This window comes from Bidens hawaiensis, unplaced genomic scaffold (assembly GCF_021521415.1).
Source record: "Bidens hawaiensis isolate Kalapana, Puna unplaced genomic scaffold, B.hawaiensis_p1.1 tig00020515_1, whole genome shotgun sequence".
Lineage (NCBI taxonomy): Eukaryota > Viridiplantae > Streptophyta > Magnoliopsida > Asterales > Asteraceae > Bidens > Bidens hawaiensis.
In genome coordinates, this window is record NW_027493134.1 from 181,317 (window position 1) to 198,391 (window position 17,075).

General features: G+C 33.1%; 2 protein-coding genes across 2 annotated transcripts; both read right to left on the reverse strand.

The window, feature by feature from the left end:
* Window positions 1–12,094: 12,094 nt before the first annotated feature.
* Window positions 12,095–12,524, reverse strand: LOC143560934 (uncharacterized). The gene has a single exon (XM_077049121.1). It carries the CDS (start codon window positions 12,459–12,461, stop codon window positions 12,102–12,104), a length of 360 nt encoding a protein of 119 aa, XP_076905236.1. The 5' UTR covers window positions 12,462–12,524; the 3' UTR covers window positions 12,095–12,101.
* Window positions 12,525–15,080: 2,556 nt separating this feature from the next.
* Window positions 15,081–16,022, reverse strand: LOC143560943 (uncharacterized). The gene is made up of 3 exons (XM_077049130.1): window positions 15,737–16,022; window positions 15,581–15,675; window positions 15,081–15,533 (listed from the first exon to the last, which is right to left on the reverse strand). The coding sequence occupies exons 1-3, from the start codon at window positions 16,020–16,022 to the stop codon at window positions 15,081–15,083; spliced, it is 834 nt and encodes a 277-aa protein (XP_076905245.1).
* Between the last annotated feature and the right edge of the window lie 1,053 nt (window positions 16,023–17,075).

The following is a 17,075-nucleotide window of genomic DNA, read 5'->3' on the forward strand; positions in this document are numbered from 1 at the left end:
TGACAAAATATGCTATTTTCAACGTGCTACAGGTTGATTAACGAAGTGCTAAGAAACGAAGATAACTAGATTGGACCTTTAGAATTATTTAAATAAATTGTTATCTTTATGCTCCGAGTGTTGTTATTTGATTCAAACCAATGTGTACTTGCTTCATTATGATATAAAACAAATATACATATATATTGTCACTTAATAGTGCTACGAACTTATGAGCAATTTGTAAGTGTCGCCTCGACATATTCCGCCTAAGGTCGGGGTGTTACACTAGTCAACGTTGGGTCAAGGGGTTCCCCCACGCGTCATGGAGGGTGCATGCTTATTCGTTACGACGCTCGGCGTACTCTCGAGCCAGGGAGTTTGTAGTTTTGGCAGTTTTGGTCCTTAGAGTTGGGTTTTGATCTGTTTGAGATACAAAATATGTTAAATACAAGTTACGAACGAGTAGATAATATCCCGACAACATAAACACCATAAATACTCAATAAATACACAACTTTATTAATAAATGAAGATCCGAAAAATAAAAAAGTGTTAAAATGGGTCGGATTTTTTTTGGGTTTAAAAATTTACGAATGTCTCAGTATTCACAACTTTTGGGGAATTCCGTCCCAAAATTAATAATATAATAATAAAAAGAAGCAACTAATCTATGGAGTTGTCTTAGTAAAACGAAAGTGTTAAAAAAGTATAGCACAAATCTTCAAATGACCCGAGAAATGCTACAGAAGTAAAATATGACATGGACACTTATGTATAGGATGTACCAGTAGCGCACCTACCATGTCCTTATCGTATTGCATTTGTATCGTTGCCTAAAAATCACTCTAGGTTCCGAGTTATTTCACATAACCGTACTCACTATGATTTCCATGTGAGAGCTTTGATAATTGTGTGTGCACATGTAATTACTTAGATCGCCGTGTTGTCTGCATGGCTCATCCCTTTGTGTGGGTTAAAAGACATAAAAGCGCGCTACATAAAAGAAACTCTTGAGTATCAAGATAAATATACGAAAACTTTGAAATCAATAATCACAAGATAAATAAACAAACCATCAAAGTCAAAAACAACAAGACAAATAAACGAAACTTTTGAAATCAAGAATAACACAATAAATGAAACCTTGTGGTCAAGAATAACAAAATGGAAAATTTTGATGTAAAATGACAAAATATATTAAATGCTTGAAGTAAGGAATGACATGATAAACGAATGAGAAACAAAACTCATATTTGTTTGTTCAAATTGTAATAAATCGTCATAATTATTTGGGAATCAAATTGGAATTTTTTTATATATTTTTTGATAACCGTAGAGCGAATGACCTTAGGGTTACATCCTCTTCAGACTAGTGATTAGATCGGTACCATACCGGTACCTACTGGTACCTGTATCGAAAATTCTGATTCCAAAAATCGTAAATTCCTGGTATCGGTACGAAATATTCGGTTCGATACCGGTACTGAAATATTCAGTTTAGTACCGGTACCCGTATTGAAGGTAAAATTTAAGAAATAACGGTACCGCACCGATACCCAAACTCAAAACTTTGGTACCGATTCGATACCGACGATAACAAACCGGTACCGATTTCGGTAGCGGTACCAATCGATACCAATACCGAAATTTCTCATCATCCCTGCCCATACTTGATAAGTCATTTGATCTACATGTAAATTTAGGTCGATATACCCATGAAATCCATCTTGAATATGAGCTAGGTAACATCCAACGCGTTGTGTGGGGCTGATGGTGTAGTCTGTAAAAAATAATTTCATTAACGCTCAAATGTAACTAATTATTAAAATACAATAAAACAAAACCCGCCTGTTACAGCCTAGGGATGAGCGTTTTCGGTACGGGTACCGATTGGTACCGGTACCGATTTGGTACCGTCGGTACCGAATCGGTACCAAGTTTTGAGTTTTCGGTATCAGTACGGTTCGGTACGGTACCGGTATTTCCTGAATTTTTCACGAAATACCGGTACCGTACCGGTACCGAACCGAACATTTCGGTACCGGTACCAGTACCAATAATTTCCGAATTTCGGGATCGGGATTTTCGGGATCGGTACCGGTCGGTACCGGTACCATCCCAATCTCATCCCTATTACAGCCCCAAACCGACGTGAATTCGGCCGGTATTGACGGTGATGGCATTAAAAAAACAAACATTGTGTGTTGCATTAGCAAAACCTATACGAATTCAAGCTCAAATATAACAAATTAACATATATTTTTTTTAAATTTAAACTACTAATTAGGTGTCGTCAAATAAACCAATTAGGTGCTTGACGCCAAGCTTCATTTATCTTTATTGATGACAATTGATGATATATTAGATACAAATACAATATTAAGGGTGGAGGAAGTGGAGCTCGGGTAGTCATGAGGGTGGTTCGGGTTTTCGATGAATACCACAGCCACCCTCATAATCTTCACCATCGGGTATGTGGCGAAGGTACTATTCCCCGAAGAAAAACAAAAGAATATAGCTGTTATTCTCCTTTAATGTCATTTAAGTCAGCTCCCTTGTTTCTGAATTCCACCCACGAAGATGGCTTGTCTTGTAGGGGGACATATATAAAATAAAAACCCATATGAGTTTAAGAAACTCTATAAACTCACTATGTGTCTCATATCGTGCCACATCAACAAATGCAATTATCTAATAAATTAAAAAGAAAGGGCTTTAAAGTAATTTAGCATTCATGTACTTTCACTCTTCATATCATATGATGGTGACATGTACTTAAAAAGCTTATACACGGAGTTATTTAATTGTTTCATATGATGGTGATATGTACTTAAAAATCTTAAATGAGGTTATTTAGTTGTTTTTAAATAGCAGTACATGGTTTTTTTGTTGGTTGTCATTTTAATTTTTATTTTTATATAACGTAGAGCCCTCATTTGTTATTCAAAATAAACTGAGTTTAAGAAAGTAAATATGAATAACATTATAACAATTTATTCATAATTTTTATAAATAAGTTGATTTTAAATTACTACAATCAGTAATTATTAATTGATTTTAAGGTAATAAAAGTAACCATTGTATATAAAGTTGGATATAAATAATAGATGCAAGGTTGACAACAAGGCTACTCTTCAAATTAATTGTATAAATTAGTTTTTAGTATACAATTGACAAATTTATATATTTTGACTTATACTCAATCTATATAGGAGTTTATAATATTGCAAATCATTTATTCAATAAGGAGTATTAATTTTTTTTATTTCGTTACCTGTATAGTATTTATAATATTTTATATAACTAAATTTTCGACCAAGTTACAATATATATATATATATATATATATGTGTGTGTGTTTACATGTATTCTTTTTATGTTACCACAAAGTTACTCACATTACAAACGTGAACATATTGATAATTTGATATTCAACGTAAACATATTTTTTCAAACTTTAAAATATGTAATTATGTTAAATATGTAAAATTTTAAACTTTAAAGGATGTAAATTTTATTAAAGTATGTAAATTAACATAAATTTGTAAGCATTATAATATCTGTAACATAAATTTTAAACTTTAAAAGATACAAATTTAAACTTTAAAATTTTTGTAACATAAATTATTTGGAACAAAATTTTAGCTATGTAATTATGTTAAATTAAAATAACTATTAACTTTATAATATTTAAATTTTATTATAATATGTAAATTATGTTATAGCTTACATAAAACTATATTTTTTAATTTTAATTTATGTAACAACTTTACGTTTTCTTATAGATATAAGTTGTAACACAATATTTTACATTTTTATTAGATATTATATTTTGTAACTTGTGTGCCAGGTTATGTATATTTTATGTCAATTGTTACAACGTTTATAGAAACCAAATACTTTTCCTTTTCTTATAGAAAAATGCTACAACATTTTTTAGTTAAAATAATTTTTAAGTAACTTTACATATTTAAAAGAAAAGGTTTTCATGTTTTTAAATGTTTACCAAAATTTTTAATTAAAGTCACATATTTAGAATTAATTTAAAATATTTTTATATGTAACATATATATTTGTGCTAACGTATATAACGTCAAATATTTGTTGATTTTTATAATCGTATCGTTTAAAGATTTTTAAAAAGTTAATTTTACCAACTTTAATTTCCTAATAATTGTTTACTTTTAGAATTCTTTAAATATTAATTATATCTAATAAAAAAAGAGTATAGAAAAGCAATAGACCCGAGCATTTACTATGATAAAATAAAAATATAAGATGGTAGATTTTTGTTTGCGAAACTTATCTTTTGATCTAAGTTTAATAAAAAAAATATCATATATACACTTGTTTAGTTTCGCCGGAAATACAACGACATAGGCTAGTGGATTTTTTTTTTGTTGAAATCGAGTATGTTTTTAAATATGCAGTTGAAATGAATTTTGAATATAAAAAGGACAAATGAAGTGCACATGATAGATTACATTGAGATAGAGAGAGTAAATTTCACTTACCCATCTTACCCTTTTGATACTTTAAACTAGACAAAATAGCAAAAGACGTCATTTATGTTTAAACGTTTTTTCATTAGACGTCCTTTAGCAAAAGAAATGGCAGAAGACGTATTTCATGTTTCAAATTCATTTCACGTTAGGTCCTTTGACTCTAACCAAGTTAAAATTTTTCGCTAAATCTAATAATGTGCAAAGCACATGACGGTATATCAGTCATTTCAAAATTTTATTTAAAAATATTTTAATATATAAAATTAAAAAATTACATATTATAAATAAATTAAAACTTTCTCTCTCCCTCTCTCATCCACCCCCATTCTCTCTCTCTCTTTCTTTCTCTCTCTTCTCAACCTTCACCACCACCGCACCACCACCTGCCGCACCAGAAACACCACCATACAACCACCTGCCACCATTAACTCTGACAATCAATTCAGTTGGAGAACCGTAGATTGTTGCAAAAGCTTCTACAACCGACTAATCTTCCCTTACTGGTCTTGGATTGCATACGTCTCCACCACCATAAATTATTGTAAAAGCCCCAAGGGGCGATTTCACACACATAACCATCGATTCTCTTTTTCATACCCTCGCCATTAGATCCTCTTCGTTTTCATATCATAATTTTCTTTATCAACCACGTGAAATCGAATTGGTGTAAGTTGTAGAGATAGAGGTTTGATGGGGCTTGACCGAAGACATTTTCAGGTGTGACGAGGGTATGAAAAGAGTCGGAGACACGAACTACGAACCGGCGGTAGGAACACTCCCTTTTTACCATTAACCGCCGCTGCGACCACCTGCTACCACATTCCCAAATATCATTTGAAGTCCTAAATTCAACCCCCAAATTCGAAACCCTATAACTTCAATGACTGAAATTCAAGTTCAGAATCTTCAAATAATCAAACCATAAACATCAGATCTAAGTAAAAAGCCTTCTAATGTGAAGAAAACTAACAGCGTTTTGATTATAGACCTAATCCGTTGGTAGTGGAGGCGGGTGGTGACGGCGGCATGTGATGGGTGGTGGTGACGGCTGTCACACCCCAACCTAAGGCGGAAATGCCGGGGCGTGATCCGATTGCTCACAGCTCGATGATACTATCATATATAAAATGTGACAGTATCTAATTAATTATTTTATTCAAATAATACAAACATTATCCAATTATAACAAACAATTCACATATATGAATATAAGCTCAAATAATGTTTATCTTGATCATATCCTAAGGTCTTGTCTAAATGTCCAAACTTCAATCTTCAATACAAACAACCTGCATATGCGTAGAAAATGGAGTTTTGTCAACATAAAGTTGAGTGAGAATATCACCAGTTTTGAACTCGTTGCCGCCGGAATCACTCTAAACGGACGATTAGAACTCAAGTTATGTTTGTTTTAAGATTTAAGCGAGCTGGTACTGACCAGAATCCGAACAGCGAGTCAGAAGTCGGGTTTTGGTCAGTAGCTTTAAAATTATGTTACGAGAATAAAAGTCTTCTGGACCAAACGTTGAATCTGACCAGAAGTATGAGAAAACGGATAGTCAAACTTGTTGACTATTTTGCCCTTTAACAAGTTTTAAACGATTTGACCAGTCAACACCCTTCAACCACCAAAATTGATTGAAGGTTATTAACTAGAGAATGCTAATGAACAATTTCTATGTTTACAACTTACCTGGAAAGTGAAAGAATCAACCACAACGAAGAGTCAAAGGTCGGTACATAAGCAAAGTCAACCGATTAAGCGTGTATCTTCAACAATAATGCAAAAACCGAAAAAGATGGAGTATGGTAGAGAGGGTGACGTCTGGAGAGGATCCTCTAGGATTTGTGTAAAGTGTTATGGTAGGAGATTAAGGGTTGTTTATATAGAGATTACAAAAACGAACTATTTATGGGCTTTTTACTCGTTTAAGCAAGTATATGTGATTTAAATGAAAGAATCATGAAAAGATTCATAAAGATCTGATCTTGGGCAGAGGTAAACGAATTAGAAGTTGTCTTTTAGTTATAATCCTTTTCTTGGGCCTTAATTTACTCGATTTATGCAAAAAATAAGCGATTTGGATGCTAAAAATAAGTTAGGAAATAAAATAAGCTATTTAATGAGAAAATCTAGTATAATAACTAACAAAATTTGGCTTGGACACCAAGAAAACGAAATTGGACCAGCTATAACATTTCTTGGAGTTTAAGTTTCGTTAATTTAATCGAAAATAGGAAAAAATTGGCAAAACTAGTCCCTGTAGTTCCTGAAAATGCGATTTTGAGCCGTTTTAAGCGATTTTAAAGGTTTCTAAGGGCTATTTGTCATAATTGAAAGTTATGAAATTATAAAATAAGTTAAATACCAATATATACATGTTTTAAATAGTTCGGAAGATCCAAATTACGTTCCCGAATCAATTTAAACTTAAACGAATACAAATACGAAAAATCCGGGATGTTACAACGGCGGCATGTCATGGGTGATACGTGGCGGTGGCGGTTGGCAACATGTGGTGGTGGTTGTATGGTTGGTAATGGTGGTGTTGATGGTTTTAGTCTTTTAGATGATAGAGAAGAAAGAATAAGAGGGATTGAAAAAAAAGTATTTTTTTAAAAGGTCAAATCTTTAGTTTAATTATACAAACAGTCCTTAAAGGGGTAAAATGACCACACTGTCCTCATATGCAAGACATATGACCAGATTTAACAAAAATATTTAACTGGGGTAGAGCAAAAGGAATTAACATGAAATGAATTCGAAACATGAAATACGTCTTCTGCATTTCTTTTGCTAAAGGATGTCTAATGAAAAAACGTTTAAACATAAAGGACGTCTTTTGCTATTTTTTCTTTAAACTATTAGTTTAACCCTTTAAACTATTGCTTTTCTTACTTTTAATATCAGCCATAGATTAGTATAGATCAATGATTGTGTTAGAGTTTTTAGGGTTTTCTTAACTAGGGAGGGTTTTTAATTTAACCTTTCTCATCTTGTAGGTATAGTTGAAGAAGAAGGAAGATGGGTTGGTAGGAGGTGTGAGCATTTAGAAGACGAATTTTTTTTTTTAGTTTTTGTTTAATATATATAAGTTGTTTTTATATATTGAAAAGATAAAATGCATAATGAAGTAAATTTATAATTTATTTATAGATTATGAATTAATTAGAAAAAAATGTATGTAATTTTCATCAGTTGAAAAATAAATTTGTAAAATGAAGACAAATAGGGAGTCACACGAAGGTTTGTCCGGTTTGTTGTTAGATTTAATTTTTAACGCAAACGTTAAATTGCGAAAAAATATGGGTTGTCTTGTGATTTTTAGATTTAGTTTTATTATGTGTATTTTTTTGGTTTGAATTATGTAATTTTTAATTTTCGTTTGAATTATGAATTATGTAATTTTTAGTGGAAACTTTATTTATTTGTGATTAAAATTATAAAAAAAAAATTCTCTAGGATAATTTGGGTGCACCATTGCAAGCCCTTAAGGTAGTCCAAAATATAGTTAAAGGTAAAAATAATATAATAGTAAAATAAAGAAAATCTAGCTTAATCTATTTATAATTTATTGTTAATCTATTTATAATTTATTGTCAAGTGAAAATAAAACCATCATTTCGATGCAGTGATAACGCGGGCGTTGACCATTTAAAATTTTTTTTTAATGGTAACACTATTTTAGTAATTTTCTAAAGCAAAAATTTAATACAAAAATTAAGGAAGTAATTAATAAAACTTGAATGGGGAAATGTAATGTATCCATATCTCGATCTCTACTATATATAAAGCAGCAGTAGGAGCATTCTCATTCTATCCTCTATCTTCAAACCAAAAATTACACTAAAACTCACTTTATTTTCTTTTTTTATTTCAATTAATTATTACTTTTTATACACTTTATCATTACCTTTTCTCTTTCCTTCACTCACAATCACTTTCAAAATATATTAAAAAATTATAGGGGATGAACACTAACTTTTCAAATATACAGAAAAATCACTACTTTTTTAAAATATAAAAACACGTTTTAAGTTCGTTAGGAGGGTATTATAGTCCTTTAAACAATATCCTTTCACGACATATCCAATTGTTAAATTATATTTACAGCTTTTACCTCTTGACTATACTAAACTTTTGTAAATTTAAATAACAATTACATTTTTCATCCCTTAAGTTCACCTACATATTCCTCTTATTTCTATTTTTTTTTCTTTTTCTTTTATATATTTAAATACATTAAGTTTTTCTAAATTTCGAACATACTATTGCGATGAGCTTATTTTTGTCTATGTTTAGATGTAAATTTTATTAAATACCGAGGTTCGGAGTCTAAGGTGCAAGTCATAGCTGCATTAAGGTACAAGTCAATTAAGGCTCTAAATTGCAATCTTCTTTTTTTCCTTTATCGCTTACCGTATCGAATACTCTCGACAAATTTTTCTCCAACTTGATTCATACGTAGTAAAGAAACTGTTCCCTCCAACTTTAACTTTGCGGTTCCTATACGATTCAAAGGGAAGTCTGTTTCTTCTCCTCAAACCAACCCACCGCCCGTCACCCATTGTAAACCTCAAAATGACTGATGTCACATTATCTTTAAATGGCTTCTTAATTTCTATAATTCAGTGCCCATATATATGCTTTGGCGAGTTAAACCGAATCCATAATCGTTTAGATGGCCTTCAATAAACATCGGTACTTCCTTGTAGGTCCTGGATTAAATCAAGGTTTGTTATTTTCGCCGTCAAAATTCATATGTATTCCCTGTTTGCTTTACACCGTCTTCTTTTTTGATTTGTTGTTCGTATTCTCAATTTTGATAAAAAAAATATTAACATTTTGCTTCTATTTTGTAGTTTTCCTTTTCACCAAATATGACCAGTTAAGAGGCGATCATCATTTGCAGCATTATGGGAGGATGCAACTAGGCTTATTTCTCAAGGTATGGTATTTTAATTTTTCATCTGGATGATATTGCGTTTTAATTATAACATTTGAATATTATTCAGGGTGTTGAGTTGAATTTAGATGACGCATTGCATTTTGGAAAGCAAAGTTGCCCTTATCGTCATTTTAGGTAAGTTAACCAAAATTTTAATATCACTTAAACGTGGATTGGCCTATAAACGAACCGAACGAGCACGAACATGGCTTGTTCATGCTCGTTTGTTTAACTTTCATTAACCAAATGAACATGAACATTAAACGAACAAAATTTCTTTTTCATGTTCGTTCGTTAATAAAATGAACATGTTTGTTTTTGTTTATTTTCGTTCATTTTATATCCTAAATAAATATTAACAAACATAAGTGGACGTAAAAAATGAACGAGGTTTTGTCATTCATTTTCCTAAATTTGATTGGATGATTGGTTCAGCATGACGAGCCAGTTAGTATTGGTATTAAATATAAATAAATATGTAAATGAACATAAACGTAAGAAGGTAAATGAAAAAACATTAACGAACGTTCGTGAACAAACATGTACATGATGTGTGTTTTTGTTTGTTCATTTCTCTAAATGAATAAATTTAATTTTGTTCATGTTTCATGACACAAAAACGAACTTTGTGCCGAACATTTCTAAAAGTGTTCACTTAATATTTGATTCGTTTACAAACTTAAACTTGGAACAATAAAGTCCCTGAATATTAGATTGCAAGTACTTCAAGCAATATTATCTCATTTTATTACGTTGTACGTTGGAATATTAATTTATCACCTATTTTACCATTTAACCCTTGGTTCCGTGTCTGCAGTGAAGAAAATTTAAGGGCTGCTCTTGGTAAATTGGTAGTAAGCAGCCGTGCTTTAGAATATGTTTAATGGCGTGTCAATATCCCTCTGTTTAAGATAAAAATGACCTCTAATTTGCTTTAATCTGCTTAGTCTTTTTCAGATCTTCTGAAAATGTTGTTCAAGTTGGAAACCAATAAAGTTATGTTTATATGGTGTCATCATCCATCGTCTTTTCTGTTACATGTTCATTTTCTGGAGAGGAGCGTAACTATAATCGGGTATATTTATAGTATCTAATGTTCATTAATTTTATCAGTATAGACGATGGCTAGCTGATGATGGTACTCCTTCCTGTTCCCAACATATGGGATCATCAATGTTGCACCATGTTCTTCTCAAATTATGGTCTTGCACTATAGTTTTAGTCTACAATGACAGCAGTTGGAGTTATAAAGTATAAATTTTTATATTATCGAATTTTTCTCCTTTTAAAATTTCTTTTTAGATGACGGTTTAATTACTAATTATAGATGTTACATCACGTGGTATGATTTTCCTTCAAAGTCAACAACCAAAGAAGATGAATTTATAAATTTACCCGCTTCACAAAAGAAAAACTTAGCCAAAAACAAAGGAAAACTGAAGCACGAGCTAAGCAAGTATTAAGCCTTTTTTTCTTTTTTTTTTTAATTTCTAAAATATACGTATAGGTTGATTTTGTTAGTCTTCTCTTGATGAAGGTGGTCAAGCCTGAAACTTCCCAAATTGCCCCGAATCAAAAATTAATTTGATGATTTTGATGAACTTGATTATGACCGTCAAAATCTCAGGGCTCTTAAAAGGCTAGCATGAGCTAAATTGGAGAATATGATATTTAGATGTAACAGATAAGGATTTTCAAAGAATAAAAGAACTAAAAGTAAAGAGTGGATGGATATTCACTTGAAGTTTTTCTACGTACAGCAGTTTCATTTTTCTAATAGTTTGACTCGGTTATTTTCACTCGTTTGACTACTTTTCTTTTCTTTTTTTTTAAACCGTTTGGTTTTGGGTTTGCGTTTGGTTTTTTCAGTTTTACCATTTGGGCTTGAAATACTTGGAAGAAAAATATATGGCCCCAAATAAAGAATTTGTACCAAAACTTTTTTGCTAATTAATTATTGATTGATTATACATTTGAGCTAAACTTTTTGGTTAAAACTGTTTATTAATTTCTTATGCATTTCTTATATGTAAAAAATGAATATCCATAAATTCGGTTTGGTTTTTATGTTTTCGTTACATGAAAAATCGAAACCGAACAAAAAGTTAAGTTTTTACAAAAACATAAAACCAAACCGTCAGATTTTGTATGGATTCGGTTATTTCAATTCAGTTTTTTAGTTAAGGGTCATTTTTTTCGGTTTCATGCATATCCAATTTTTTGTCTTTGCAGGTTGTTAGCTCACGCCATTGGCCATGATCATTATAGAGCTTTTGTTCGTACTCGGTCTCCAAAACTTGAGATGATTGACTATCAGTTTAAGAAGGATTAGGATGAATATATCATGAAGTGGGTTTTGTTTTAGTTTTGAACCTCTTGTTTTTTTAAATGATCTTCTCCACACTTTTATATATAAACATCAGATATTTATGTTTCCAGTATATGTTGATAGCAAGTCGTGTTCGAGTCCCGCCGCATCACGCGAGTTTCCTAATAGTCATGTAATTAACTCTAAATTTAATACAGAAACAACAATAAAATTATCCCAAATACAAAAATAATAATAAATGAAGACCAGATCAAATTACAATAATAACAAAAGAAGAATATAGAATATATCTCACGAATATGGCAACACAAAACCAAACGTACACCTTCGTCATCTTTACATCAAAGTAACAGCAATGACTGATCCAGCGACCGCAGTTCCGGCAACGATAGCTCGGTTAACCCACCCATCAGCAAAAGAGCCATTGGGGACATCGGCTGGTGGTCCTCCAGGTGCTGGGGCAGGACCAGCAGATGGACCAGGTGAAAGGGCACTTGGAGCAAGTGATGAAGGGGATGGAGATGGTCCCGAGACGGGAGACGGGGTTGGAGCTGGGGAGGGAGTTGGTGGCGCAACCACCGGTGCAGGGCTGGCTGTTGGTGAGACAGTTGGGGTGGCTACTGGGGCTTGGGCAATGCATGAAGTGGCCAAAACAGCTAACATCATGAGGAATGGACCCATTCTAGCAGAAGCCATTGGTTTGAATTTACAAGTTGGGAGAGAGAGGACTGTTTAGATTGTGATGGGAAAGTGTCAAGAACAAGAGTTTATATAGAATGAGACACATTGACAGATTGTTTTGAATTATTATTTAGGGATTAAAATACACCAAAAATTATAGGTGGCTATGGTAATCCATCAAGAAACGATTTGGGTTAAAATAATAATAACCGTAAGGTCAGATTATTTTACAAGAATAATTTGTATTGAAAACTTTTTAAATCACTAGAGCATGCGGACACATCATGGAATTTCCTCATTCCCTTCTTTTCCATTTTACTCACAAACGGGGTGGATGGGTCGATGAAAAAAAGAAGGGGTGTGGGAAGGAATGATTTTGATGGAATGGGATTCCATGTGTAATGGATGATTTCATTCCATTGAATAATCAAACACCATTTTTTTCATTACCACGTAATGAATCATTCCATTCTTACTGTCATTCCTGCATACCAAGCGCTACCTTAGTATATTTTTTTTTAAAAGGAATAACGTGAGACCCATTAAACGGTTGTTGAAAGGGCAAACCAGCTAGCTGGTGACTGGATTGTTCCGAGCCATTTCATATTTATTTTTTATTATGTAAAATACAATCAAATTAATAATTAAATATATTAGTGTATGATTAACAGTTCAAATGGGTTGACAATTTGGACGTAGATGAGTATGGGATACGACTTTAATAAGCTGTCTAAATATTTTATCCAGGAGTTAGTGGTGGAACATGGCACAATAATCTTTGAAGTACATATTGCAAAGTACAGCTCTGGGTCCACTTCCATTACAGTTGTTTTTGTTTAAACAAATAAGACAAAAAAAAAAGTGTCTCATGCAAATAACTGGAGAGCAAATAAAGATTTGGAATGAATATATCTCAACCAAATTTTATCACAATAGATCTTCGGGCGACTTAATTCGTTGGTCCTAAAAAAATTGCCTCATATACCTTATAAATTGACCATGGAAGGTTGCTTTCACCTAAGTTTATGTTTTCTCAAGTTAAAATCGAAACTTCAATTTTGACTCATAGGTTTTGTATTCCATATGCATGTGATTTATATAAATTATTAAGAGTTTTCATCTCAAACCCGTATTATAGCTTCACCAAAACTAATCCTCGTATATAATAAAAGAAAAGAGGGTGGAACACGTGTCTCCCTCTTAGCAACTTGTACACTTGTCAAGCTAAGAAGCCGTGTGCTAACTTGGCAAGCTGTCCAAGCCTTTCCTTTCATCCCTTGCTTTCTGATAATCTTTCTCATGAAGCTTTAAGCATAATAATACAGCTGGGTGTTATCTCTCTACTTCATCGTCTCTTTCTATTTCAAATACAGAAACTCTAACCACAGTTTTCTGAAATAATCACAAGAATGCCCAGCGTTGATTTACTTGACCTAACAGCTTCTTCTTATCTATAACCCTAAAACTAATCTTCCACCATTAATCTCTAATCGTCCACATTATCCCCCTAATGTTCCATCACAAAATCTCTTTACAAAGCTACAAATCCATATTTGAGGACCCAACCAGGTATCAAAACCAAAATTATCATGCCATTTCATCACCACACTTTCAATTCTTATTTTTCATCTTGATCACAAACAAAATCCGCTTCAGCTGCTTGCTGATTCATCCGATTCTCACTCATCAGGTTCGATTTTCAGACTTCAAGTTATCAATTTTGTTATTTATATATTTGATTATCTGTACGCTGATTAATTTTGAAATAGACGAAGTTTACATATATCTAGGGTTTGGCATCGTACAATTACTAACCATGAAATTAAATCTGGTTTTCTGAATTGAAAAAATATATATTAAGTTTGTTAGAAATCCAACTCAAGGAGCAGATTAGAATCATAAGGGTTTTATATATATTATGCCGTTTGAAATATTTTGACTTTTCTACTCTTTGTTTTCGTTTTTAGGGTTTGATTTGTTTTTTTTTTCTTTTTTTGTTGACCTGTGGTGTAGATAATGTTTCTAATGGTGACTTCACGAAGCTCTCAAAATTCATACCCTCAAAAGTGTCATGCTTGGATTTCTAGGTAAACATATTATTATTTCCTATGTTATGTGTTTAACTCGGAAACTAACCGATTTTTGAGTTATCTGGAATAGGGTCTTCTAAAATAGACTCAAAACTCTTGAAGTTGAAACCAAACTTCAATCCGTTAAAAGTTTTTGCATGGTGAAACGTTTGTGTGCCACAGAAAAGAGATTTTATGTGAGTGCCCCCCCCCCCCCCCTTAGCAACTGTGTACACTTGTCAAGTTAAGAAGCCGTGTGCTAACTTGGCAAGTTGTCCCAACGATGCTAGATTGTCGCTATCTAGTCAGAAACAAGTAAATCAGTGTCCTAATCATCTTTTTTTTAGAACAGCTTTTATTAAAACACTAGCAAAAGCTAGAAACGAAAACAAAACAGTTACATTACAAGGAGGGGATTTTTAAGCCACTCGGTCCAACTGATAGTATTTTTACCATCTCTATTTGTAATCCATGAAAACGAATAAATAAGAAGAGAGTCGAAAATGGGGTCTTTTCTACTAACTTCTGGTTGAAAAACAACTTCATTTCGAGCCCGCCAGATGATCTACCATGCAGAGAGAATAATACCATGAATTAGTTTCTGCTTCTTACTATTAACTGAAAGCGTATCGAGCCATATCAAGATCCCCAAAACAGAAAAGTCTAGTATCAAAGGAAGATCAAGCCACTTACATATATTGTTCCATACTCTAGTTGCTACCCCACATGCACCAAAAACATGATCTGAAGACTCCTCTGAGTTAAGGCAAAAAGGATAAAGAACCGAAGGGACATCTATACCCTTATTCACTAAATTGGTCCGTAAAGGCTTCCGGTTATGATAAATGCGCCAACCCAAAATGTTTACTATTTTGGGAGCCAATCTATTCCACTGCGTTACATAACCCCAATCAGGTAATGTCATGGCATCAATATGCTTCCTAATAGTTTGGACTGAAAACTTATTATCTACATCAAAATCCCAAAACCACGAATCCGGATGATTAAAGAACTCGATCTGAGAAATCTCCGCCAATAAAAGATCAAATTGCTCCTTTTCCACACCTCCCCTGATTGGTCTCTTCTATGACCAACTCCACCCGACCATTCCACGTTTAGAGGCAATGGAACATCTTTTATCCGTTTCTTGGCGATACAATCTATTATACTTAGAACAAAACGGAGAATCACTTAACCACAAATCCTCCCAAAATCTAGTACCCTCCCTGTTCCCCACCTTCTTTTTGAGCGTGTTCCAAATAATAATGTCTTTTTCATGTAGGATTCTACTAGACTTTACAATTTGGTGCCAAACTCCATTACCCGAGCCAATCTCATTCCCGCCAATAACTCCTCCCATATTTCCATGAAACACTTTTATCACTTTAACCCAAAGATCATTGGGCCGACTAACGAAACGCCATTTCCATTTTTGAAGAAGTGCTAGATTGATGCCTTTGAGGCTACCAATATCTATACCCCCTTTTTGTTTGTCCGCCAAAACCATATCCCATTTAACCTACGGAATTTTTTTCGCCCCCTCACCCGAGCCCCAAAAAAATTAGATCTAATTGATTCAAGTCTTCGAGCCACATTATCAGGCAAAAGGAAGAGGGACATATAATAAATCCCTAAACTTCCCATAACCGACTTTATAAGAGTGTACCTGCCACCAATAGAAAGCAAAGAAGCTCTCCAACTCGATAGTCTGACTCTGAATTCATCAAATATCTTCTGCCAACTTTGCGCCTTATTCATATTACTTCACATCGGAAGCCCCAAATAAACGAAGGGGATTTTATCTGACTTACACCCAGTGATTTGAGCATAATAAGTGACTTCTTCAAAGTCAATTTCGATCCCATAAAGATTCGACGTATGAAGATTTAACTTTAACCCACTGGCTAAATAAAAGCAATTAAGCATTTGAATCAAAACTCGGATGTTATCACAAGACCATTCCCCAAGAAAAATGACGTCGTCTGCATAAAATAAGTGAGAAAGACACGACCCTTCTGTTCCCAAACTTACCCCTTTGTAAAGACCGGAAGACACAAGATTTTCTATAGCCACATGTAATCCCTCCATGGCAATGATAAAAAGAAAAGGTGACATAGGATCTCCTTGTCTCAAACCCCGCCCCACCTTGAATTCAGACGTGGGACTTCCGTTCACCAACACAGAAACTCTAGCCGAATAAGTAGGGTGTCGAACCACGAGGAGTATGTGGTCAGTGTGCAGTGAAACTGATTCCTAACATTATGAAGTAATTCGTTAACAGTGCTGATCACACAGCCATTGATTTGGTTATATAATAAACAAGTAAGTAATCAAAGATTTAATCAATAAACAAAGCAAATCACACCCGAGAATTCAAGTAAGTAACTAACAGCAATCTCATGCAACCTAACACATTAATCATCTCGTGTCAAGAAGAGTGGAAATGAATCAATTAATTGTAATTTTTAGGGAATGACACATGATGAACGTTTGATCACCGTTACTTTAACGGTAAATAACATTCTTTCACTTGGATAATTGGCCATATAATTCTTTACCA